The sequence below is a fragment of the Pipistrellus kuhlii genome, unplaced genomic scaffold, assembly GCF_014108245.1.
Source record: "Pipistrellus kuhlii isolate mPipKuh1 unplaced genomic scaffold, mPipKuh1.p scaffold_m20_p_7, whole genome shotgun sequence".
Lineage (NCBI taxonomy): Eukaryota > Metazoa > Chordata > Mammalia > Chiroptera > Vespertilionidae > Pipistrellus > Pipistrellus kuhlii.
This window is the reverse complement of record NW_023425573.1, coordinates 16,704,634-16,729,510: the sequence shown is the minus strand read 5'-3', so window position 1 is coordinate 16,729,510 and position 24,877 is coordinate 16,704,634. Positions and strand designations below refer to the sequence as shown.

Here is a 24,877-nt window from a genome sequence, read left to right as displayed (position 1 = left end):
TAAAACGATTAAATCAATAAAAACAATTAAACCGATGCTGGTGAGGAAACAGGGAGAGATGAGCTCTCATTTCTGGTCAGGACTGTAATTCAGACAGATGTTCCGTGAGGCTTTTGGCCATGAGCATTGAAAGACTTAAGTAATCCTTTAACTCTATGCCTAACAGTCTTTTAGGATGTTTACCTGAAGGAAATATTTAGACGAGTATGTAAAAGGGTATATACAAGATCCCAAAGGCAACATTAAAAAAACATAGCCCAAATAGCAAACATCAACATCCAATTGGTTGTTTACAATGTATTTTCTCAATCTTAAAGCATTCTTTTCTTTCCAGATTAAGTGCGTGTAAAGGACTATCCACAGTTTCCAGCCTGAGAAAAGGAGCACTGTTAGAAAGACTGTAAATGCTGCCCCCTTCCCCTTCCTCTCCCCCTTCCTCTTCCCCTTCCCTTCCCCTTCCCCTTCTTCTCCTTCCCCTTCCCCTTTTCCTTCCTCTGCAGGTACCTTGCAGAACTTGGACCAGGTGAGGTGACCATCACTGTAGCTGGACTGGGCTGAAATGAAAGAAAGAAAAAAAAAAAAGACAAACAACTAGACTCTTCAATTTGGTGCTCCATTTAGCTTTCCCTCCTTCTGTCAAGCACCTGCTATGTGTTTATTGTGTACTTAGTGCCAGAAACAGTAAGCATAGATCATGTAATTTGTTATAAAGGGGCGGATTCTTTTCCATGGAGGAGCGAAAGATAGCTTTAAGAAGGGGGTAGGTGTCTAGGACTGAGCCTCCGTGAATGGACAGGAAATACATTGTCTGAGGAGAAGGAGGGGGCCATCCAGTCGCAAGAATAATGGAGGATGAAGCATACTGGACACAGTAGGGTTTATATAAAAGACAGTCAGCCATAGCTGGTGTGGCTCAGTGGATAGAATGTCGGCCTGCGGACTGAAAGGTCCCGGGTTTGATTCCAGTCAAGGGCACATGCCTGAGTTTTGGGCTCAGTCTCCAGTAGGGGCCGTGAAGGGGGCAGCTGATCAGTGATTCTCTCTCATCTATCTCCCTCTCCCTTCCTCTCTGAAATCAATAAAAACATATATAGAAAAGAAGACAGAACAGCCTAATGTTGGTGAATAAACATAAAACCAATTTGCATAAGTAAATGAAGACAGAGGGCCAGGAGTGCTGACTCTTCCGGGAAAAGGATAGAGGAGCCATCTATTAGGCAATAAGGAGCCACTGACTGATTTGATCCAGGGCAGTGAAAGGATACAGGAGTTTCTAAGTTTTTTCTTACTTTCTTTTCTCTCTCTCTCTTTTTACAGAATGGTGTTTTTGTTTTGTTTTTAAATATATTTTTTATTGATTTCAGAGAGGAGGGAAGAGGGAGAGAGAGAAACATCAATGATGAGAGAGAATCACTGATTGCTGCCTCCTTCATGACCCCTACTGGGAATCAAGCTCACAACGTGGGCATGTGCCCTGACCTGGAGTCCAGTCATGACTGCCTGGTTCATAGGTTGCCACTAAAACTACTGAACCACATCGGCCAGGTTCTATCTAAATTTCTAAGAAAGTTATGCTCATAAGAATGCTTTGATAAAGATCTGAAAGTATATGGTGGCCATCTAGGCTACATTTTTAAGAGATTTATTCACTCACTAACAAATATATGTTGAATTCCTATTACTGTGTTGTATGAATTAAATAAGGATCCCAACGGATATTTACATTGGGAAATGCTAGAACATTCTGACCTGTATAGATGCCTATTGATCAGATACAGTGACAGCACCAGTGGCAGCCCAGCCTCCCAGTAAGTCCAACTTAGCCAGGTCATACAGACTTTCAGTGCTGCTCAGACACATCCTTGTCCCACTTTAACTGCAAATCTATGCAAACCCAACTTTAACTATTGTTTGGTGCTAAACGTGTTCACCCTAAACTTGTCATAATATAGACATTTTTTTTTTAAATTCTTGTAGAAAAAGTTGTAACACTGTAGTCACTACACTGAGTACCAGTGTCTCTATTTTGCAAATGTTAGAAATGCCAGAACTGAAAAGTTCTTGCTGGAAAGAATTGAGTGTTACCTGGTGGGTTTTAGTTTCTATCAGATCTTGTGGCCCTGGCATCAGCTCTTTTCTAGTTGGCTAAGGGTCACTGTGATCTGAATGAGAGACCCAGGAGCCATCAGGACTGCCCATCATATTCGGCAGAAATGGCACGAGAACACCCCGGAGACTGGAGTGTGGGGTGGGAAGGAAGGGGCTTTAGACCCGGAAAGTCCTCGTCCGTGTCTTCCCTCTGCTATGAAGTGGCCATGCAGTGGTGGACAGTTACTCACTATCCTCATCGCTAAGATGCATTACTCTGCCATCAAGAACTCTTGAAAGATAACATAGCATTCAGCCCTGTGCCTGGCGCTCAAGAAATCGTGGTGACCGCTGTTCTAATGAACAGAAGAATGTCACCCTGGCCCTCTACAGCACAGGAGTGCCACCCACAGGGCTCAGGCCTCGGCCCCAGGCACACACCTGTGAGCTTCTCGGCCAGCATGCTGAGCTGCTCGGAGTTCAGGCCACGCCCCACGTATGAGGAGAACTGCCAGCTCATCACTTCCAGGAGTTGGCTCAGAGTGGCTGGTGGAGGGTTGTTGAAGAAGACCAAGTTCTGAAATAGAGTTGGAACAGGGGTTATATGTCACACCGAACACCCTGTGAGCCAATAGATTCCTGATTTCACCTCTTCAGGCCCACCCAAGGGAGCGTAGGGAATACAGAAGGGAAGCCCGGGTTAGTGTGCAGGCCAGACGCTCAGTGGGCTGTGCAGCTGTTTCCAGAGCTCTGTGTGATCTCATCTCCAGCCCTCCTCCAGGAGCAGAGGGATCTGGGCTGGCTGGTGCTGAGTGGGAGGGTGGCTTTCTTAAAGAAGGATGTGTGTGTGCGTGTGTGCGTGTGTGCATGTGTGTGCGCACAGCCGCAGGGCACTCATAGGCTGGAGAACAGAGAAGTATCCCACATCCCGGAGGTGGGTGAAGAGCTCTGAACTCGTATAGTTCCTAGGCAATAACGTTTCATTCCAACGGTCTTGGCTTTAAAGGCGGGGTGGGGTGACTTCTCTCGTGAGTTCTGTATCCTCACTGCAGGCAGAGAGGGCACCAGCTCAGGCACTTCAGCGCAGCCTTTCTGGGCAGCTGGACTGTCTCAGATGCCAGGGCCGGGAAGTTGGGAAGGAACGGCATAGCGCTGACTCATTGCCCATGCTGTTTCCCCATCAAGTACACGAAGTCAGAGGGAGAGACGCCGGAGCTGACTCAATGGGTCTGTTCTCAGGGCCGGGCCAGATAAGAGAATTGGTCTCTTGGGAAGGAACACTGGCTTTGCGTTAAGAAGAAGCAATGTTGTTATTCGAATCTGACCTATTTTCTCTAGACCCCAGTGGTTTCCAGGACAACGCACTGAGGTTTTGTAAGAAGGGTCCGAGGAAGTGCTTACTCATCTCTCTGGCCACGCCCTCCCCTGCCTGTTGGGTAAGAAAAGCATCTGCTGTCTGATGGTTTTGTTAACTTCAGGCCAAGTTCTGATCAAGGTCTCCAGTAATCACAAGATGGCATTGAAAACCCACCTGGAGCCTCGAGTGGGTTAAATCTGTAACGAACGTCACGGGTTAAATAAATAACAACCAACTTGAAAACCTGTCCCGTCGAGTGCAGTTAGGCAACACGGATGTCCATTCCAGTTACTTGTCTGGAAAGCAGCTCTCTCCCTCCGCGGAAGCGACTGTGGGAGGTGTGGTCAGAGCAGTGAGGCAACAAGCACAGCAGCCATCAGTTCTGGAGCGCGGCGTCCCCGTGGCCCAGTCCCCAGTTGGCAGGGTGACCCCAGAGCTGTCTCTGACGCACCTACTGGGGAGCTGACCAGACCCTCCGTCTGTCACCTTTGCCAGCCTGAACTCTCCCAGGGTCCATGAACATTTGCACTTAATACTTTGAATATGACACGAAAGAGGAATCATACAACTAGGGAGACTGGACATGCTGAAATTTTACATACACACACATTTTTTTAATGCAAATGGGTTTGGTTGACAAAGCAAATCCAATGGAATTAAAGGGGGAGAAACAGGAATAGAGACTCTACCTGGGAGTCGCTGGCTGACACATTGTACCAGATGATGGATGCCCAAGCATTAGGTAGCTGACTGACATTGGAAATCATCACCACGGGTAATGAGCTGGTCTGGTTTACAAAGAAAAGCACAGTTAGTGCAGGTAGGTGCGCCTTTATGTGATTTTAGACTTGACCCTCTCCCCTTGACAGCCTTCTTCAGCCAACCCCACTGCCCCCATCCTGGTCCCTGTGCTGCCCCGGTCACTACGGTGACTTGTGAAGGCCCACAGGTGCTTGCCGAGCACAGGTGAGCTGAGGTTCAGGGAGGAAAGAAGCTGTAGACTCGGGAATCCTTTCTGAAGTGCTCGGCCAGTCAGCCTCTTGACTCTCTCCCCCGAGACCAGGGGAGTGTTTATACCCTCTTACATCAGGCACTGCCCCAAAAGCAACTAATTCGAGCTTGTACCGATCTAGCTGTTAGCTCTCTTTGTAAGTTACATGAAAGAATCGAATTTTAAGTTTGTCTCTGAGACTGGCCAATATGTTGGAACTGTGATCTGACATCTAATGTCAGCCCTAGACATGGGAGTTTTAACTGTAGAAGGTGGTGAAGTAAGCTATACTGGAACACAAAGCATCATGGGAGATGGAGCTGTGTGGCCTGTTGGTGCAGAACTGAACTCAGTACTTTTGGAGCTGCAGCTTCGCTCCTCATGGAATAAAGAGACTTTCACAGACTAGCCTGGGAGACTGAGCAACTTCCATCAGTCCCTCCCTGTAACACAGGTTAGAAGGCCATGCACAGTGGAATGCCAGTGAGAAACTTCAGAGCTCATGGAAACAAGTTTTGGGAAAAGAGGTGAGTGAGGAATTGTGATCGGTTTTATAAACATGTTTCCATTCGATAAGACAAGAAAGCAAAGACAGGGCTCTAAAATAATACACCCCCCACATAGAATCACATTCAGGGGGTGTGACACTGCGCTTATTCTTCATTTACTCAACACACGTTAAGCAGCTGCTGCATGGCAGGCATTGTGCTGGGCACTGGGCACGGAGGACCAACGAGGCATGATGCCCTGCCTGGGGAGAGCTCACAGGTGATCCCTTCTTTGAGTGCAAAGGTGAATGTTAAAAGAGGATCAAAACACCAAAAGGTACACAAAAGGTGTTCCTATTATTTACCTTTACATAGATAAGTCTTTCTGAGGGATTTGAATGTAGGAGTTAAATTTTTGAAAATGTACCACGATGTAAGATGGCTTAAGGACATTGGTTTCTCTTCAGGCGTCCCCCTGAGTGCCCCCGACTCAGGAATCCCAGGAAACAAAACAAACACACAATCTTCCCAACAAATTACTCACTAGACATGGGTATGGAATCCCCAATGCCCGTGAGATTTCTATTGCTCAGATTCAACCAGAAGAATCTACGTTAACTCATTCGTGAGTATCTGAGGTATTGATTTTCTAAATTAAAACAAATATAAGGAACAGGGAGGTTCTGAGGCCTAGAAAAGACAGGTCTTACTCCACAGATGCTGACTGGTGCTGAAGACGTTAGTAGGACAGAGTGAATGTTTCTGGAAATGCCTACCTCCAGGTCTATGGTCAGGCCGTAGAGGCAGATCTGTGCTTCAAAGGTGATGGAGTGAAGCTCCTCTGTCACCATGTGGCAGCCCTGGGGAGAGAGACATGTCTTCAGTCTTACAAACAAGCGCAGACTGCTCTCTGCGATAGGCCTGCTTCTGAAGACCGACACGTTCTCAGAGTGTGAGCCCTCGGACACTCCCCAGGATACAACCGCTCCTCTTGTGCTTTTACACCTTGTTTAGAGTCCCTAGTACACAGTTTGGGTGACCTTCATTTCCACAAACAAATCATTTTAAGCCTCCAAAGCAATATAATTTCCAACTTTTACAATTCTAGCATAGTTTTGTCAGTTGAAATTCAGATAAATAGCTCTTTACTTTTTAACTTTCGGAGATTAGTCTTTTGACTTACCAACGAAGAATAAAAGCAAGCCGTGTATGTGTAGCTACAACAAAAACAGCTCCGTGTCATAATACGTTTGTTTAAAAAGAAAGCAAACTTTCCTCTGGGGACTGTTCCAGCTGGAAATGTCAATAGCATAACAGCTGGGGTTTTTGTTTCCTTTCCAATAGAGTAAAACTCTAATCTAGATCTCCCAGGGAAAGGTGTGTGTGTGGGGGGGGGGAGGGTGGGAGGGGAGAGGGTGAGAGTGGCAATGGGCACCCTGTGCCCCTGAACCGGGGGTGGGCAGCACTGGGCCCCTGAGACTTGAGGGTAAAGAGGGCTGACCAGGAGGGACAGTTATGAGCCCCAGTCCATGCAGTGAGGGCCCATGCCTCTCCAGCCCCAGGGAGGGCAGAGGTTGACTCTCTGGAGCCCATAAACCACAGGAACTGAAAGGCTCTCTGCATTTTGGATACAAGGTCAAGCTGAAGGCAGAGGTGAGGTGCTGAAGACAGGAAGACATGGTAAAAGTGTACAGGAAAGCACGGCTGGGATTCCTGTCAGAGCACATGCCCAGGTTGTGGGGTCCATCCCCAGTGTGGGACATGCAGGAGGCAGCTGATCCATGATCAGTTCTCTCTCATTATTGAAGTTTTTTTCTCTCTCTTCCTTCCTCTCTGAAATCAGCAAAAAGATGTATATTAAAAAAAATAATTTTATTATTGACAGTATTACAAATGTCCCCTCTTCCTCTCTTCTAGCCCGTCCCCTTACCCCTCTTGTCTGGGTCCATGGGTTATACATCCTTGGGTACAAGTTCTTTGGTTGGTCTTTTCTCACCATCCCTCCCTGGTTCCTGACGAAACTTGACAGCATTTTCCCTGTGCCAGGACCTGCAGCTGTGTCATCGCCGAGAGCTTGCTGGCCTGACCCAGGCCTCTGAGCCAGAATCTCAGCCAGAACCCCAGGTGGAGTATGTGAGAAAACCATTCTCAGTGCATTGTATCCACGCTAGCCTCAAAAGGGATGTGAGAAATTTTGAGATGGTGTAGGAAGCTTAACCAATGTTAAAAAATCATCCCCGTGGGAAAATGAAAACGGAAGTGGAGGTACTTGACTAGAAGAGTCTGGGGAGGGAGAGGGTTGTGGGTGCAGAGTCAGCTCTGGGGGGCCGGGGGTCTAATATTGAATGTGCGGTAATAACAAGGCAGAATCAATCTGACTACATTTCAGATATTAAAAATGGTTCTCATATGATGACATGGCTAACAATTACATGAGGAAGACTTTCCTGACAGCAAGTGTTAAACTTAGGGTTTGTTACTGAGCAGGAAGTACAGAATTAAAAACTCCTGTCTCCCTTGGATTAGACCATTAACACCCTACGTTGCCTACAGGTAGTTCGATTCTGCTTAAAAACCCCTTAGGCCACCCTTAAAAATTACTCCCAGGCATTCAGCACACCAAACAGACAGCCACACCCCATGTCAAACAACAAACAAACAAACAAACAAACAAACAATAAAACAACTGCTTCTTTGGTTGAGCTTGAGATATAATAGTTGGCGACTAGGCAACTGTCACAGGTGAGATGTACCATTCATGTCTGTATTGAAGGCCATTCTAACCATCTGAGATGATGATGGGCTTAAAGAGCCACTTTCATGCTACTTCTTTGACATTGGATATGATAAAGGGCTCCACTGGGAAAAAGCACAAGCGGATGAAAGGCAGGTCCAGATGCCACCGTATTCTTCTTTGTTCCTGCTGCTAGGGCCTCACAGCACCCCCTGAGCTCCTGGGATAGGCTAACAAATGGTTATGGCTCTTGATGTGAAAGGAACCCTCTGCTAAGTAAATAGGAGTGGGGTAAAGGTGATTTTCATGTAAATTTCTGGCCATCCTGTATGATATTGTTGCACATGGAAAACGATACGGAATAGGCCGCAATTACAATTCCTCCATTGCCTTTTGGAGCCTACTGTTATGTATTTTGTGACTCTTCAATTGTTCCCTCAGCACAGAAAGCAATGTTCAAGGCTATGGCTTCTCTTCAATGCACATGGGAGTCATGTTAAAATTCTGTCAACAGGGGGAGCTCAAAGAATAGCGTAAAATAGAATTATTCTGATCTGATAAACTTGAAAACAAAGGGAAGAAATGAAAGGATTCTGATGTGTACTGTACAATTTTGTTACTATTTGGAAAATAAGAGGAAATACATTCAAATTAATATAAATAGATAGTGTTAATAAGACTGGTTGATTTTTCTATAGTTTTCTGTCTTTAGGGAAATCCCAGGTTTTGTTTTTACATCCATAAAGATGACAATGTATTGAATGTTGAGCTGCTTACATTATTCCCGTTTGATTTAGTTGACCTACTAAGAGTTCAGAAGCATGGTGCTTCATTTATTCAGACTTAGTCAGTATTACTCAGGGATGTCAGGCAGCATGAAATGTCATCACAATTCCCACCCCAACTCCAGTGAGATGGGCTTTCATTTGTCATGTGCTAATGTTGCAATCAGGAAATGTGGAAAACCTTTATGGGTTCCTAGAAGATAGGAAGAATAACTCTGGCTTTTTTGGTTTTCTAGAATATTCTTAAACTCAAAAGCTCTGTTCATGTGACATCTGGGTGTTCGAAGCTCTGGGAGAAGGCTTAGCTCATCTTTGGTAGGGCTACGAGATTTGCCAAATGATCTTTCTGACAAGATTAAGAGACTGGCCCTGACCGGTTTGGCGTAGTGGATAGAGCATCGGCCTGCAGACTCAATGGGCCTGGGTTCGATTCCGGTCAAGGGCATGTACTTTGGTAGTGGGCACATCCCCAATAGGGGGTGTGCAGGAGGCAGCTGATTGATGTTTCTCTTTCATCAATGTTTCTAACTCTCTATCCCTCTCTCTTCCTCTCTGTAAAAAATAAATAAAATATATTTTTTAAAAAGATTAAGAGACTGAAGCATTCTGGGAAGAAAAAATGTGGAGCATGAAATCTGACGTGATGGATCTGTGTGGTTTAGTGGGTGGGTTAGATGGATTATAGTTGAATGCAGTATTTATAAGGTGCTTTTTTCTTCCAAATAATGCAAAGAGATGTTGCATGGGAGCTGTGAGGTAGAAAGCCAGGAGACAGGAGCCACACACCAGTCATGCCAGAAGCCAGCCCCGTTGCTGTACAGCTGCCCTGTGTGGATGGCCTTTCATAGCAGCATCTCTGAGCAAAGAGCATCGGGCAGCGCTACCCTGATCTCTGGGAGGGAAAAAGTGCAGCTTTCTCCAACTGATCATTTGTCAAGGATTGCGTGTGCCGTCACTGCCAGAATGGACTCAGACCCAGGTTCTTTAATCCTAAATCTGTAGGGCACAGGCATATGCCATGGTGCCGAGGCCAATGACACCGATGGTCTCCAAGACCACTGCCAGCCCACGATCCAGCCACGCTAGCATTTAATGACTCTAATGTGAGTACTTGGATTGCACCTATTTGTCCTTTTAATCAACTCATTCCATAGAATGCAGACCTTAAGTAGAAGAGCAAGGTCATTGGTACCATGAAATAACACAACTGTTTTTCACCTGTGGTTCTCACATCATCTGCCATGATATTTGAGACTTAGCTCTTATTTGTAGAAAATGAGCAATTTTAAGATACTTTATAATGAAGGAAGAGTGACTAAAGAAAGTATGGCACACCTGCAAAATGAAATACAATGCAGTCACGTTAAACCATGTTCTTCAGGAGTGTTTAAGGTTATGAGAAGCTGTTCACCACATGTGGCTAGGTTGGAAAAAAAGCAGGCTATGAAGCAATGTATCTATATGAAATACATACAAAAAGTCTAGAATGATATGAACCAAAATGTTAATAGTCATTTTCTTAGGAGGGTATTATTATATGTAATTTCCTCTTTGTTAAAAGGAAATTTCTTATATTGTCTGCAATGGTCAACCTTCACATTTGTAATCAGAGAAACATGAATTTGACTTTATATCTATAATAATAAAAGCATAATATGCTAATTAGAACAGACGACCTTCTGGACAAAGATAGGACTGAGGGAGAAGCCCGGGTCCTGGGTGCCTACCGGCGGCTGGAGGGAAGCTGGTGCCAGCAGCCAGGGGAAAGAAGGCCTAATCTTGCACAAATTTTGTGCACCGGGCCTCTAGTAAAAATATAAAAGGCAGTTTAAGGGCTTTTAAAAATAAGATGTTATAGAATTATTTCCTAGAAAAACCCTAGAAGAAAACATTTCCTACCTCATTTCCTTTGCTTCCGGCAGTGGACTTCATTTCCTTGGGTTGCTTTGAGAAAGAAAACAGTGTTCACATGGAGACACGTTATCAGCTACATATCAAGTTGGTTGTACCTACTTCTTGGTCACAGTTCTGACAGTCACCCAGATGTCTTCCCACCCATGGGACCCGGCAGCTGCCCACATCACAGGAAGCAGCTTCCTGCTCGGATACCAGCTCAGAAACTTCCATCGAGCTCAGTGAGGAGGCTGGCATACCACGAAGACTGTGTTTTTCAGCCAACGTTTTTGGAAAGAGGAAATCATGCTGGATGTACTCAAATTTATTCAGCATGCCTTTGTTCCTGGGAGGGGTTATCTGAGCTAAGCCACGAGGGTTCCCAGGCCCCGTGCAGCCCAGTCCAGCACAGAGGATTGGGAAATGAAGAATGGGTCACCTGTACCGGAAGTACCTGGTCTCATTAGAGGACAAGGAGACTTCCCGACACAAAAATGTTCACTATATGGATCACTCATTAAAAAAGACAGCAAACAAATGACACAGTGTGTACAATCTCATCTGGCTTTAAAAATAATGAAAACAAAAATAGTGCAAATAGTGTCACCTCAGAGTGGTGGGATTACAGGTGATTTTTTCATTTAAAAATTTGCTTCTCCGATATTCTAACTCGACTTTTATATTAAAAAGTGATTAAAGTTATTATGCAAAAATGCATAAATGCTTTGCAACTAGAAGAGCAGTGTAAAAACTAAGGTTTGGGCCTTACTCATTTATTAGCAAACATTGTCCATTAATAAAAATGCCTTGAGGGCAGAAATTAATCCTAAGAGGAAAAAACAAGTGCTAGTTATCAGGATGTATAACACGTGATTCCTCATTTCATTTTATTTAACTGTCTCACGTGGTAGGAACTCAGTTAAAAGGAAATGCCCCCTTCAGTCCTGAAGACCGAACAAAAACAAAACTAAGCACAAAAGCCGGCATAAACTTGCTAGGCAGGTACTGTTCTGTGAATGTGAATTTTGTCTCTTTTAGAAAGTAGGCCTTTTGAGGCTGGCTTGGTGGCATCCCACATTCAGGGACGATACTTCCTAAACCAGATGAGTGACAAGTTTCTGGCGAGACCAGCCATGGGCCCTTGGGAATCTAAAAACGATGCAAAGAACGAGAACGAAAAGCACGAAGAGAAGAGGTGGAGAGGAAGTGGTGAGCACCAGAAGCAACAGGATGCGGCTGGCCAGTGCTTTCTAGACATGCCAAGGTGAACCCCGCAGCCGTCGTGCCAGGAGCACCCTGCCCCCCAGCTTATCGGCCTCAAGTGAATGTGCCTGCAGCCTGACTTGCTGTTCCTGGATGGCATTTAAAAAATGAGCCCAGGAATGGCTGCCCATTACAAGATGGACTACTTTTGTCATTATTACCAAAATTTAGGGACCAAATACTATATACACTGAGTGGCCAGGTTATTATGATCTCTGAACGCATAATAATCTGGCCACTTAGTGTGTGTGTGTGTGTGTGTGTAGACAGAGAGAGGGAGAGGGAGAGGGAGAGAGAGAGAGAGAGAGAGAGAGAGAGAGAGAGAGAGAGAGAGAGAGGAGAGACCCAGTACACAAATTCGTGCATGGGTGGGGTCCGGCCAGCCTGGCCAGGGGAAGGAGACATGGGAAATTGGCTGGCCTGCCTGCTGGTCAAATTCCTGATCAAGGGGGCAATTTGCATATTAGCCTTTTATTATATAGGATATACACTGAGTGGCCAGACTATTATGCCTTCAGAGATCATAATAATCTGGCCACTCAGTGTGTATTTAGGTACTATTGGGAATAGTACCTAAATACTGGTAAGAACTCAGACCCGAGTTTAGCTTCGGTGTTCCTTCTACCATTTTTAATTCTTTACTGATGTTGTTATAGCTGAACACAACTTTTCATCTCACATAAGAAACATGAAGAAACAACATGCACGGGGTTCCAAGGCCCATCAGTAAAGATGTGTTTGATTTGAGAGAGAAAAAGAAGCTGTATAAGTTTCCTGGGTACAGGTACTCACCAAATGTCGGAACTCTACCGAGAGGCTCCCGTTGGAAGATTCTTCAATGGACATGGCTTTGACGTGCGTTCCACAGAGCACAAACCTGCGATTACTGGGAAGAAATCTCAGCCATTGACATGGCATCAAGAAAACAGGTTTATGAGAACAACAAAAAGTTCCAAAGTAAAGGGCTTACCTTAGAGTTGAAACATTCCTGTAAATGCAATAAGATTTTTAAAAATAAGCTATGTAATAGGCCTACTAAAACTTTTTATAATACTTGAGAGGATAGTATGTAAACTTTCATTTCATTTAAAAAACTTTAAATGAAAGTTTTTAGAGCAAAATTTTAATATATATATTTTATTATAAAATTTTAATATATATATTTTATTGATTTTCCATAGAGAGAAAGGGAGAGGGATAGATAGCTAGAAACGTCGATGAGAGAGAAACATCGATCAGTTGTCTCCTGCACCCCCCCCCCACTGGGGATGTGCCCGCAACCAATGTACATGCTCTTGACCGGAATCAAACTCGGGGCCTTTCAGTCCACAGAGTGACGCTCTATCCACTGAGCCAAACCAGTTTTGGCTAGAGCAAAATTTTGGATAGAGTGTCAGCCTGCGGACTGAAGGGTCCCAGGTTTGATTCCGGCCAAGGGCACATGCCTGGGTTGCGGGCTCGTTCCCCAGTAGGGGGCGTGCAGGAGGCAGCTAATCAATGATTCTCTCTCATCATTGATATCTCCTTTTCCCTTCCTCTCTGATTATATATTAATAAGCCTTCATTGGAGTTCTGTTAAATAGTTGTACTTCAAAGTCCAATATTTGAAGTGCATTGAGATGTAATATAAGGGAAATAAATGTAAACTTTTGATATTATTCTATAAAATAAGAACAGTTCTTTTAAAAGAGTCTTACATTTTCATGTTTCAGAATGAAATTAGATACTTACTTGTCAATTGATGCTTTCACCTTTACCTGATAATTTAGTTCTGGCAATTTTATTAGTAGTCTGGAAAGACACATAAATAAAGAAAGGTAAAAATCACAAGTTCTAAAAGCCTTTTTTTACATTTAGAGATGTAGATATATTTATAGCATATACATATAAATCAAATTACTTCATCTCCAATTACGTTAGTGTGTTTTAAACATGTCCAACTCCTCTTTAGTTCTCCATGTTACTAATACTGACATCAGCCACTTAATATATTGACAAACACTTGGGAAGTGCTGTAGTTGATGTGTGTTGGATAATACCTTGGCTAGGTCAGAAAAATAGCTATATATTTTGGTTCAAGCCAAAATTTGGGTTAAATGTATAAACATAAGAAAAATCAAAGTCTATTGATATGGCTTCATTTTATTCTTGTACTAGAGGTCCAGTGCATGACATTTGTGCACCAGGGAGGGGGTGCAGATGGTCCTTCAGCCAGGCCTGTGCCCTCTTGTAGTCCGGGACCCCTCAGGGATGTCTGCCTGCCAACTTAGGCCCGCTCTCCGCATAAGCCCAGCTTCTGGCTGATCAGTGCTCCCCCTGTGGGAGTGCACTGACCACCAGGGAGCAGTTCCTGCATTGAGCTTCTTCCCTCTGGTGGTCAGTGCGCATCATAGTGACTGGTCGATTTGCATATTAGCCTTTCATTATATAGGATTTTAAGAATACATTTTGTAAGCTTACTAAAACTAAATGTTTTGATGATAACTATTTTATGGTAAAAATACTGAGAAAGACCAGGCCATTGGTAGAATATGGAAAATTCACACATCAATGCATTTGTGATCTTTAAACATACTCTATTTAAGTAACAGCAAAAATGTTCATAATTTAAAAAGACACAAATTCAAGACATATAGGTCAGAATAACTTTCTTTAATCCCTTAATCTGGTGAGGGCCACTTTTTTCTATTGCTTTCCCCATCTTCCAAACTGTACCCTCTCTCTATAGGTTCAGCTCAGTTTCTGAGATAATCACTCACTCATTCATTTACTTATGCACTCATCCCAAACTTCATCCATTCACTCAACTGAGCTCCTCATACATATTCATTACATGCTCTAGGCACTGGGGTATTGGGGTAGTGAAGACTGGGAAAGGGAGAGGTGTGGACATGGCTATCTATAATCACATCTATGCAACATAGAGAATGGTTGGCATTAGAGACATGTAATCATAGATACTAAACAGCTCCAACAAAAGATGGGTAGGGTGTTGTGAAGGTCCCTTCAATGTCCTGCAGCAGGCACAGGATTGGGTTAAGGGTTTGGACTAGGATAAGTGTGTAGTGCTGGTAGCAAGAGTTGGTATGCTACAAGGCCAGATGGTTTCCCTCTCTGCCTTCCTCTCTACTCCTCTTCAGGAAGGGACTGGATTCACGTGATGACTTGAAGGGAGTCCCCTGGTACCTCTCCCTTTGGAACAGAAGAATGAAGTGCTGTAGTAGAAAAGGGTTTAAGGGGAAAACTTGAATACTAAGTAAAGGTCCATATTTTCAGACAGTGGGGAACAGAGTACAGAGAAAACAAATGGGGACTCAGAGGTCAAGGAGAAGAGAAGAACAGAACACTCTAAAAGTCTTTGTCTCATGCAACCAGTTCAGACAACATGCCAGGTACCCTTCAGAGACCTCTTCCACTCAGAACTCTGTGTTCGCAATCCCTACTCACCTCCCTTTTTGTTCCAAAGAATATCTTAGACTTAACATATCATCTATGGGGGTGTCTCAAGGAAAGGTAGGATGTTCACTGTCCCTTGAATTTTACTTCCCTTTGGTGTTATTGTCTTCTGGATTACATACAGATGAGAGGATGAAGAATAAACAATTTTTGAAAATTATAAAAATTTTAAAAAGAACCTGTCCTTGGCTTTAGTTTTGAAGTCTTTGCTAGGAACCAATTCCAGCATGTCATAATTACAAGAGTTGCATCAAAAGGTTAATGAAACTTAGACTCAACAAGGGCTGAGTCACAAAATGTGATTACCTGTTGGAATGGCTAAACGGCATTTCCCCCAAACCTGATTGCTTGCTGCCAGACAGCTCAGGGCATCTTAATCTGCAGGTTATTGCCTCCGGCTGGCCAAACACCCGAACAACTGTAGGCTATTCCTCAATCTGACAATGCTTCTATAAACTCTACCCTTTGAAACCCTACCCTTTTGAAGTGTATTATCTCCACTTGCCTTAGGATAAATTGTATTAATAAAAAGCACTGGGTCCTGAGTCAAGGGGTAGTCTTTAGCTCCTTTAGCTGAAGCTTCTCTGACCCTCATACCTTTCAAAACTACCTTTCATCCTTGGACTGCTTCTTAATCATCTACACCCAGCTTTTATCCAGACTGCTGAACCCCTTCTTAATGCTGGGACAAAACCCCCAGCAAATCTTGGTGCAAAACTCACACAAGGAAATGATCAAGAATTGTGTGCAAAATTCACACAAGGAGAGCTTTTGAAATGCAAATTGAAGAGAAATGCCTTCCCTGTAAAAATTCAGAGATGATGAATGTTAGCTAAACTTACTATGATGATCATTTTGCAATTTCTAAATGTCAAGTCATTATGCCACACACCTTAAACTTATACAGTACTGTATATTAGTTATATCTCAGCAGAACGGAAAAAATAAAATAAAAATGGAGTTCCAACAGTGACATGAGATCAGGGACCCTATTATGGCATCCTATTTCACCTTGGCAGCATTTCCTCTTGTATCAGTCTAGAATTTCAGCTTTCTGGAGGTGAATGGTGACTAGTGATTGAAAACTGTGGGGCTCTGGAGATTGAAGCATGATGCCAAACCTTTGAAGGTTGAAAGTCAAACTCATGATTTTAAGTGCCATGAGGGACAACGCTACATTTTGGTTGCTCCTGCTAATGGAAAGAATAAAATGCATCCATAAAGCAACAATTACACACAAGTCATACCCATCAGTAAGTATATATACCAAAAAATGTGGTGTTGAGAGTTTTCTCAGAAAATCTAATAGGCTGGTTATTGGGTAACACAGGGGGAGACCTTGCCATGCATTTCCTGAGTAGGACATTTGAAGCTCTCCCTACTCTGTCCTCAGTCTGTCCTCTCCACCCTCTCTTCCTGCTCACAGGCTTAGGCTACAGGCTTCGGAAGCCATACTGCCTCAGGCGTCCTCCCTGCGAGCCCGCTCTCTGCTCCTCTGCTCTTCCCTTCAGGGCCCCCCTCAGCGGCCATGAGGCCTTCTCTGATGTCTGCAGTCTTTGCTCACGGCAACCTTTTCAGCCACTCACTCCACGTGCTCGATGTTGTGATTTCAGGCTGCCATGTGAACACCCCTTCATCGTCACACTTTCTACAAGCAGGGCCCTCACCGTCACATTCCTGTGGGTGCTGACCACAGCTCAGCGCTGGGCGAGCAGGAGGCCCTCCATGAGGAACAGGCGGAGGAAGGCACCGGGGGAGACATTGGCCTTAATCACACGGTGACTGTGGCTCCATGAACGCAGGAGCTGATAGATCACACTTTGCCTACCTGAGCTTGACCGTGAACTGAATGAGCGTTTTGAGCACCATCGGCCTCTGGGGGTGGGTTGGCATGCATGGCTGCCGTTCAACCACAAATGAGCTAGAGTCAAAGGAAATAGAGTGTCACTTGAAAACAATGTATAGCAGCAGGCTACAAACCACAGAGGAACAGGATGCTGTCCTTCCTCCTCTAAGGTCCACGCTTCCCACACCGAGAAGACATTCAAACCCCCAGCAAAGCTCAACTCTCTCCAAAGATGTCTCACAAACAATTACCAGGAGAGGGAGATGGCCTGAACACCATCCCTATGCAACAACAGTAATTCATCCTTATCCTTAGAATTGAGTCAAGAGTAAAAGCCCTGTCTATTTTTATCCTACTAAACATAACCTAGAAAGTTAATTTCATGCCATTTTTGAAGTAGATAGTGGATTTCTGGCACATACTAGTATTTTTTTTTTTTTTAACTTTTTTTTGGATGAGCTTATAAACAAAAACATGTTCTCCAGCCTTCATTTCTTATCGATAGATGTGCACTTAAGAAATCCTTGAAATCCTCTTTCTCTAAATGTTGACAAATGAACTTAGGTGGGTGATGTGCTTGATTCATGGAAAATTGACTCAGTCGGTAGTGGTGGTGAGGAGGGGGGTTGGGGGGGTGGAGAGAGTAGTGATGAGTAGTGAAGACCAGAAATGTTTCTGGAACTCTGGAGCTTTATTCAACTCACTCCAAGGCTCACTGTCTGGTTCCCTACCACCCCTTCCCCTTAGTGCTCACACCCCAGAGGGTGTCCCTGCCACAGCACAGAACGGAAGCCGCCGGGGGTGTGTGATGATCACGCTTACCTCTTAAACAGGCTGTAGATCAAGAAGGTGACTCTTTCCAGCAGGTGGGGCCTCTGCACGGGGATGGGGTCCCCTTCATAAGTCACCTTGGAGGACTGCTCCTCCAGCTTCTCCAGCTGCCTTTTGAGTTGGAACAGACTTTCCGCCAACAGTGTGAAGCTATTGACGCAAAGGATAATCACAGGTAGTTTCCCCACGCCATCTGCTATTGTTTTCTATCTACAATTTCAACTATTAACTATAGGGAAGAACATGTGTAGAATGACATCTGCTGGTTTTCAACTATAGAGCACCCCCTGCCAGTCTGCCACCCACCCTGGGTGAGCTGGCACTCTGGCCTGAGGGGCTTTCTCCGGCTGAGTGACGCCAAAGTTGGGTACATCCTGTGTTTTCTCTAGAAACGGAAGCCAACGGTCTCACCAGTTCTGGAGCTGGTCCAGCCCGCTGTGGAGGGGACCCCCGATGCAGGCCACCTGCTGCCGCCGCTTCCAGTCCTGCAGCTCCTCCGCCAGCATGCTGCTCACCAGCAGGTCCGTTTCGCTGACTATCTGGGTCAGCTTGCTGAGCACTTCCTAGATACAGAGAAGCTGCCGGGGAGATGCTCAGGAGACACAACTTAAGGCACTTATCACTTCACCTAGAGAACAATGCGTCTGCCCTCTGCCACCTTCTATCTGCCATTCCCCTGCCTTTGCCAACCATGAAGTTATGACAGTCAAATAAAGTCAGGAGAGCAGAGCCCAGCCCAGGGAACATTCTCTTAATGTCTCAGATACGCGGAGACTGTCATAGAATGTGTGAGTCCTGTGACAATCCTATATAATAAAAGCCTAATATGCAAATTGTCCCCTTGACTGGGAATTCAACTGCTCGCTATGATGTGCGCTGACCACCAGGGGGCGGCGTGGACCATGGCAGTGGGTGGCAGTGGAGGTACTGCTGACCCTGATGGGCCCCGATGAGAGCAGGACTGCAGCGGGATAGGGGGAGCAGGTGAGCGGGCATCGCCAGGCCAAGGAAAAGGAGAAAAATAGCCAACAGGCCAAGCTACAGTTCGTCACTGACCTTCCTCTTGAAGTCAAGGCTGTTGAGCATTTCTTGCAGAGTCAACACCTCCTGACTCACCAGGGCGTTGTTCTTGTCACCCTGATCTGTGAAGGAAAAGAGAGCTGACTTAGGTCTCTCAGAGACCGAGGTCTCAGTTCTGAAAGCTAAATTGGCTGCCATCTGCCTTCCTCAGAGGTAGGAGCCCAAGGGGGTCATTAGGGAGACGAGCATGGAGTTAAGTCTGTTCCCTTTGCCAGGAAGAATCCATCCCAGCAACGAAAGAGGAGCTCTAGGTTGCAGACCTTGAGAGAAGACCATGCTCCTTTTGGGGATGGGCCGAGAGAAGATACAAACGTCTGCATTGTGGATTCCTTATCAGATCCCGCTACGCTGATTATAACCCCAGTCGGCTGGCATCAGCAGGAAAGGAGGGGGCCTCCCCTTGTGCCCACGGTTAAATCATATTTGACTCCTCCTGGTGCCCTACCTGGAACCCAGGAGTTAGGAGAAACTGCCTAGTGGAATTTTGTTTTGTCTCCTCGGTCTCAGGAACTAATACCAAAGACTAAGTCCTTAACTCCCCCTACCCCTTTTATTTTTACAAAATAGGCTAGATTCACAGCAAAACCAGAAGCAGGAAAGAGTTGCAGATTTTCAAAACAATTTTAACTGGAGAAAAACAAAAAGGTTGTATCCTCCTAAATGGAAAGATTTACATTACCTCAGTATTTTGCAAATAAATAGATATGTTGTATTTGAACATATAGGACAATGGCTTGAAGGAAGTATACTACCATTTTTACTGTTTATCTGTAGACAGTGGGAATGTGTGTGATTTTTATTTTTTTTATAGCACATGCCTATTTTCCAAATTTTCTACAGTGAGTCACATTTGTACTTTATAACTTTAAAAATTTATATTTAAAAAAACTCACGTAGGATGGCATGACTAATTTTCTGGCAACTATTATTACTCTTTTTTATTATTATTACTCTTTTTAATTGTGATAATGATGTTTTGCTTCTATAGGAGAAGGTAGTTTTTGGAGCTGCATGCCAGCATAGAAGTGCCTTCTCACCAGCTTCCTCATTGACTTAGAATTGGTTAGTAGGAAAAAGGACGAAACGAAAGAAATACTCCTCTGCTGACCCCTTCCTTTATTTTATTTATTTATTTATTTATTAAATAAATTTTTATTGTTCATATTATTACAAATGTTCCTTTCCCCCCCTTTCTCACCCCACCCTCTGCCCTTTCCCCACCCCCCATTGTCCTCATCCATAGGTGCACAGTTTATGTTCAGTCTCTTCCCACATCCCCCTCTCCCCTTTTCCCCAAGAATAAATAGTTCACTCCCCTTCCATACCTCTGATTCTATTATATTCAACAGTTAATATTGTTCCTCAGATTTTTTTTTTTTTTAGTTTCCTTGGTTTTTAGATTCACTTGTTGATAGTTACGTATTTGTTGTTCATAATTTTTATCTTTATTTACTTTCTCTTCTGAAAGAACCCCCTTCAGCAATTCATATAATTCTGGTTTGGTGGTGATGAACTCCTTTAGCTTTTTTTTTATTAGTGAAGCTCTTTATCTGACCTTCGAATCTGAGTGCTAGCTTTGCTGGATAGATTATCTTTGGCTGTAGGTTCTTGCTATTCATCACCTTGAATATTTCTTGCCATTCCCGTCTGGCCTGCATGGTTTCTGTTGAGAAATCAGCTGACAATCGTATAGGTGCTCCTTTATAGGTAACTACCTTCTTTGCTCTTGCTTCTTTTAATATTCTCTCTCTGTCTTTTGCTCTTGGAATCTTAATTATGATTTGTCTTGGCGTGGTCCTCTTTGGATTCCTTTTGTTTGGAGTTCTGTGCGCTTCCTGGACTTGTAAGTCTAATTCTTTCACCAGGTGGGGAAAGTTTTCTGTCACTATTTCTTTCAGTATGTTTTCGATATCTTGCTCTCTCTCATCTTCTGGGACCCCCCATAATTCTGATGTTGGTTCGCTTGAAGTTGTCCTAGAGGTTTCTTACATTATCTTCAACTTTCTGGATTCTCTGGCCTTCTTGCGTCTGCGGAGGAGTGTCTTCTGGCTCTTTATGTTCCAAATCTTTGGCTTGATTCTTGCGATCTTCCATTCTGTTTTTAGGACTCCATAAAATATTTTTTATTTCAGACAATGTATTCTTTATTTCTTGTTGATCCCTTATTATTTCTAGTTGATCCCTTTTCATATCCTCATAGGTCTTGTTTATTTTATCGGCCTTTTCTAGGAGATTCTTGAACAACCTTCTAAGTGTGGTTTTGAACTCTATATCCAGTCGCTTTTTGTCCTCCATTTCTTTCGTTTGTGATCTATTTGGTTTAGGCATTTTCGCAGGCAGCTTTCCTGATGGGGCGGGGTTTCAGGGTGGAGCCTACAGCCTTGGCTTCCGTCAGCCCCGCCCTATGCGACTCCTGAGACTCAGGGTCCTTCAGTACTTGTTGCGAGCGCCTCTGAGAGAAAGGTGCCCTCGATTTTCGCCTGCTGCCAAACTATCTATGCTCTCCCTCAATGAGTCCGGTATTGGGGTTCAGTTCAGTTGGTAGTGGGATTGGAGGTGGCGTTCAGAGCAGTCTGGAGCCCCTGTCTCCTTCCCGTCAGGGCAATCCTGCGGCACAGCCGGTCGGCCCTTCTCTGCGCGCAGTGTGAGGGCCTCCGGGACCTCCTTTCGCCGCTTCCCCGGAGTCCTGCCTTACAGCCCGGCTCCCTATGGATGAGCCTGGGTCCCCTGGGTCTGGCCTAGAATTGGGGTTCAGAGCAGTTGGAGCTGGGCCCAGCACAGTCGGAGCTTTTCTCTCCTTCCCGCTTGGGACCGCCAGCCAGGCACTCGGCCTCTCTCCTCTCCGGCTCTGTCCTCTCCGCGCGCACTGTGTGTCTCCGTACCTTGGGCTTTTACAGCTCCTCCGCGCTTCCTTCTGGTTTTCTCCTTGCTTCTTGTTGTAGAATTTCCAGTCAGTCGACTTTCCTGTAGTTCTGGGTAATGTCCATTTTATATTTTAGTTGTATTTTGTTGAAATTGTTGTGTGCGGCTGCGGCTAGTTGCCTACCCGAGCAGCCATCTTGGATTCTCCCAATTTCTATCCGACCCCTTCGTTTAAGAAACACTGTTCACCTAGGGAAGGAGACCTATTTATCCATTCTATGAGGAGAGGAGAAGCCCTGGTCATGTGACTTTTACATTCCTGTGTAGAATTACAGATGAAACAAAACTCACCCATCATCTGAATCGTTTTATACCTGTAGTCAAACTCATCTTGCAGGTCTTCTAAATATTTGGTGTCTTGTTCTGTTATCTTTTAAAAAAAGAAAACAACAAACACATACCCGCTCAGTTGTTATAATTAAGCATGTCAATGAAACGTCACCACACTTGTATGCATGCATATGACTTGTATGCATGCATGTAAGCCTAACCAGTGGTAACGGACAACAGGAGGGTGGGGGCATGTGTGGGGAGGGGTTTGGAATGGGAATGGGGGGATGAGGACAAATATGTGATACCTTAATCAATAAAGAAATTAAAATGGTAAAAAGAAAAAAAAAAGGAAACATCACCAGTATTTCAAAATATACTGTTTTGTTCTTCCAGTTTCTGATAATATCATAGACCAACTGTATAGAACCTACCTCTACAAAGAGCCCAGGAAAGCTGAGTAACGCTGGAAGAACCAGGCTGAATTTGCCCATCCATGGTCTCTACCCAATTGGAAACTGCCCTCCTGTGTCTCAATGAGTGCCAAATGGTGCCTCCAATCTCCATTTCCACCCGAGAACGTGCACACTTCCCCCCGTTAGTGCCATACAATCCTGTTCTATGCACCAATGGTCATTTTGCTGGAAGTCTCCTTCCTAATGCGCTGCAGTTTATGACAATTCAGTGTACATTTCCCCTCTCTACGTCTTAGAAAAACAAACCTTTGCTTCCTCTCTGTCTCCTGTTTCTCTCTGAGATTTTTCCTTTTCTCTTCTCTAAACCTGCTGCTGTTTTTCTGCCCAGACACAGCAGGTATTTTGTGTCAAGACCTGGCTCTTCAGATGCCAGCTCCTGCAGTCACAGTGACCCCGATGTCTGTGGCAATCCCTCCCCCAGGGGAGGAGGCAGAGGTCTGACAAGTGAGCTGACCTACATGCCTGAGGCCACATAGCTCCGGGGATGGAGGTGGTGGGCAGACACAGATGCCAGTAACTGAAGTGAAAAACTTTCCCCAGGAAATCTTTCCTAACGTGAACACAGCGTGTGAGAAACTCTGATCTCCCTGGCGACTGCATGGTTCCCGCCTGCATTTATCTGGACCACAGGAGCCCTGAGCAGCCCGGTGCGGGGGCCACAGCCAGCCGAGCTGGGCCACCTCACTCACCTGCACGCTGTTCTTAATGGCCGCCACTTTGTGCTCCACGCTCCTCTGTCTTTCTGACACGGAAGAGCTTTGTAAGGCTTTCTCCAGCGGTCCCTGGAAAAGGAACGTCTTGACATGTCAATGGTGTTGACAAAACAAGGTTTCTGATGAATGTGGTCTGTGTAGTATACTTTGAACTCAGGTTTGGATCAGTATGGTATGAAATTCTCTGTAACCGTTAAAAATCATGCTGTAGAAAAATATTTAATGACATATAAGTAGTGTCATATTGTTAAAAATACAGAAGACTATGAAACACCATATATTTATGATCTCTATTGCTTATATATGTATGTATATTTAGAAATATATGGGTATATGTACAGACATGTATACTCAAGTACCTGTGGTTGGAAGAACATCCCCCCTAATGTTATATATGTTAACCATGAATAGTAAAGTTATAGGTTATTTTATAGTTAACATTTTTTCTTAATTTGCTATAATAGACCTATGTTACTTGTGAAATTCTCTAAAATGAGTACATGTAATTTAAAAAGTAGTATAGTGAAACTAAATTAAGTTAGACTTTAATTTAGAATTAGGCTTAAATTCAGATAAATCTGACAGCATGAGAATTATTTATATACTGAAACAAAGGGAGTTTCTGAAAGAATATGTCAAAATGTGAGCTTTGTTAAACAGAAAGGCTGACCAACTTCTCCAAGTGCTGGCCACTCTAACAATCTGATATTAAATGTGTTTGCCTCCTGCGCATGCCCAACCAGGGCCAAAGATTGAGTCTGCAACTGAGGTACATGCCTTTGACCAGAATCTAACCTGGGACCCTTCAGGTCGAGGGCCGACGCTCTATCCACTGAGCCAAACCAGCTAGGGTGGTAGTTAACTATATTCTTGAACCAATGTTGTAACACCATGGGCCAGAGCATGACCAGTAGAGAAAGAAACTAATGTATAGATAACTTGGTGATGATCTCAATCAGAAGCTGAGAGAAGGATCTCACTCGAAGAGAACCCTGGGTCTTGATTACACGTGACCTGAAGGATGGTGGCATCACTGACACAGAGATGAAGATCGTTCGCAAGAAAAGGTTTTTGGTTCAGGAAAATTGAGCCCTGGGAGATAACAAGATCACAGGTTCAGAACACCTTACCTGAACAGGCATGTTGGCAGCAGCCAATATTCTCCTCTCTTCCCTTAAACAATTTGAAATAACCACAGCTACGTGCATTGGGTTTCCATGAAATTTTCCCTGGAAAAAAGGGAGCAGAGCAACAGAAAAGCTTAAACATGTGCATCATAAAGAAACACTGCTGTTTGCAAATTAAAAAATGATATCCCAATAAATATGGGAATCACTTAGGATTTGTTCCAACGATTACAAAACCATAGAAACTTACATTGTGAACGTAGACTTGTTTGAGGCATATTGTTCTGTCTTCAAAACTCATGTTACTTTAGGCGTAGGGCAGGTTTTAGGCGGAAGAGTTAGTCATTATGAACCACAGCAACTCACTAGTTAACTATGTGCTTCATGGTCTGCTTAATGCGTGTCTTCTGGTCTCTGTTTGTGCTGGTCGTGTTGACCAGCTGGGTGTGTTGTGTAAGTTAAAACACTCTAACCCTCCAGGGGAGCGTGTATTACCACGGATGCCTTAGCATCCACCAATTGCCTTACCTGCCAGCCATGCCATGCTCAAATATAAA

General features: G+C 44.3%; 1 protein-coding gene across 1 annotated transcript in view; it reads right to left on the bottom strand.

The window, feature by feature from the left end:
• The window catches only part of STAT4 (signal transducer and activator of transcription 4), a 71,416-nt gene that overhangs the window by 5,643 nt on the left and 40,896 nt on the right, over positions 1-24,877 (bottom strand). The window contains exons 4-18 of the mRNA XM_036422017.2: positions 24,324-24,422; positions 23,170-23,262; positions 22,026-22,104; positions 18,789-18,874; positions 18,144-18,295; positions 17,724-17,882; positions 16,884-16,976; positions 13,331-13,390; positions 12,570-12,587; positions 12,392-12,485; positions 10,343-10,387; positions 5,701-5,784; positions 4,135-4,233; positions 2,530-2,665; positions 505-554 (exon numbers count right to left, since the gene is read on the bottom strand). Of these exons, the coding sequence (XP_036277910.1) occupies positions 505-554; positions 2,530-2,665; positions 4,135-4,233; positions 5,701-5,784; positions 10,343-10,387; positions 12,392-12,485; positions 12,570-12,587; positions 13,331-13,390; positions 16,884-16,976; positions 17,724-17,882; positions 18,144-18,295; positions 18,789-18,874; positions 22,026-22,104; positions 23,170-23,262; positions 24,324-24,422 (1,347 nt within the window). The remainder of the gene's footprint in view (positions 1-504; positions 555-2,529; positions 2,666-4,134; positions 4,234-5,700; positions 5,785-10,342; positions 10,388-12,391; positions 12,486-12,569; positions 12,588-13,330; positions 13,391-16,883; positions 16,977-17,723; positions 17,883-18,143; positions 18,296-18,788; positions 18,875-22,025; positions 22,105-23,169; positions 23,263-24,323; positions 24,423-24,877) is intronic.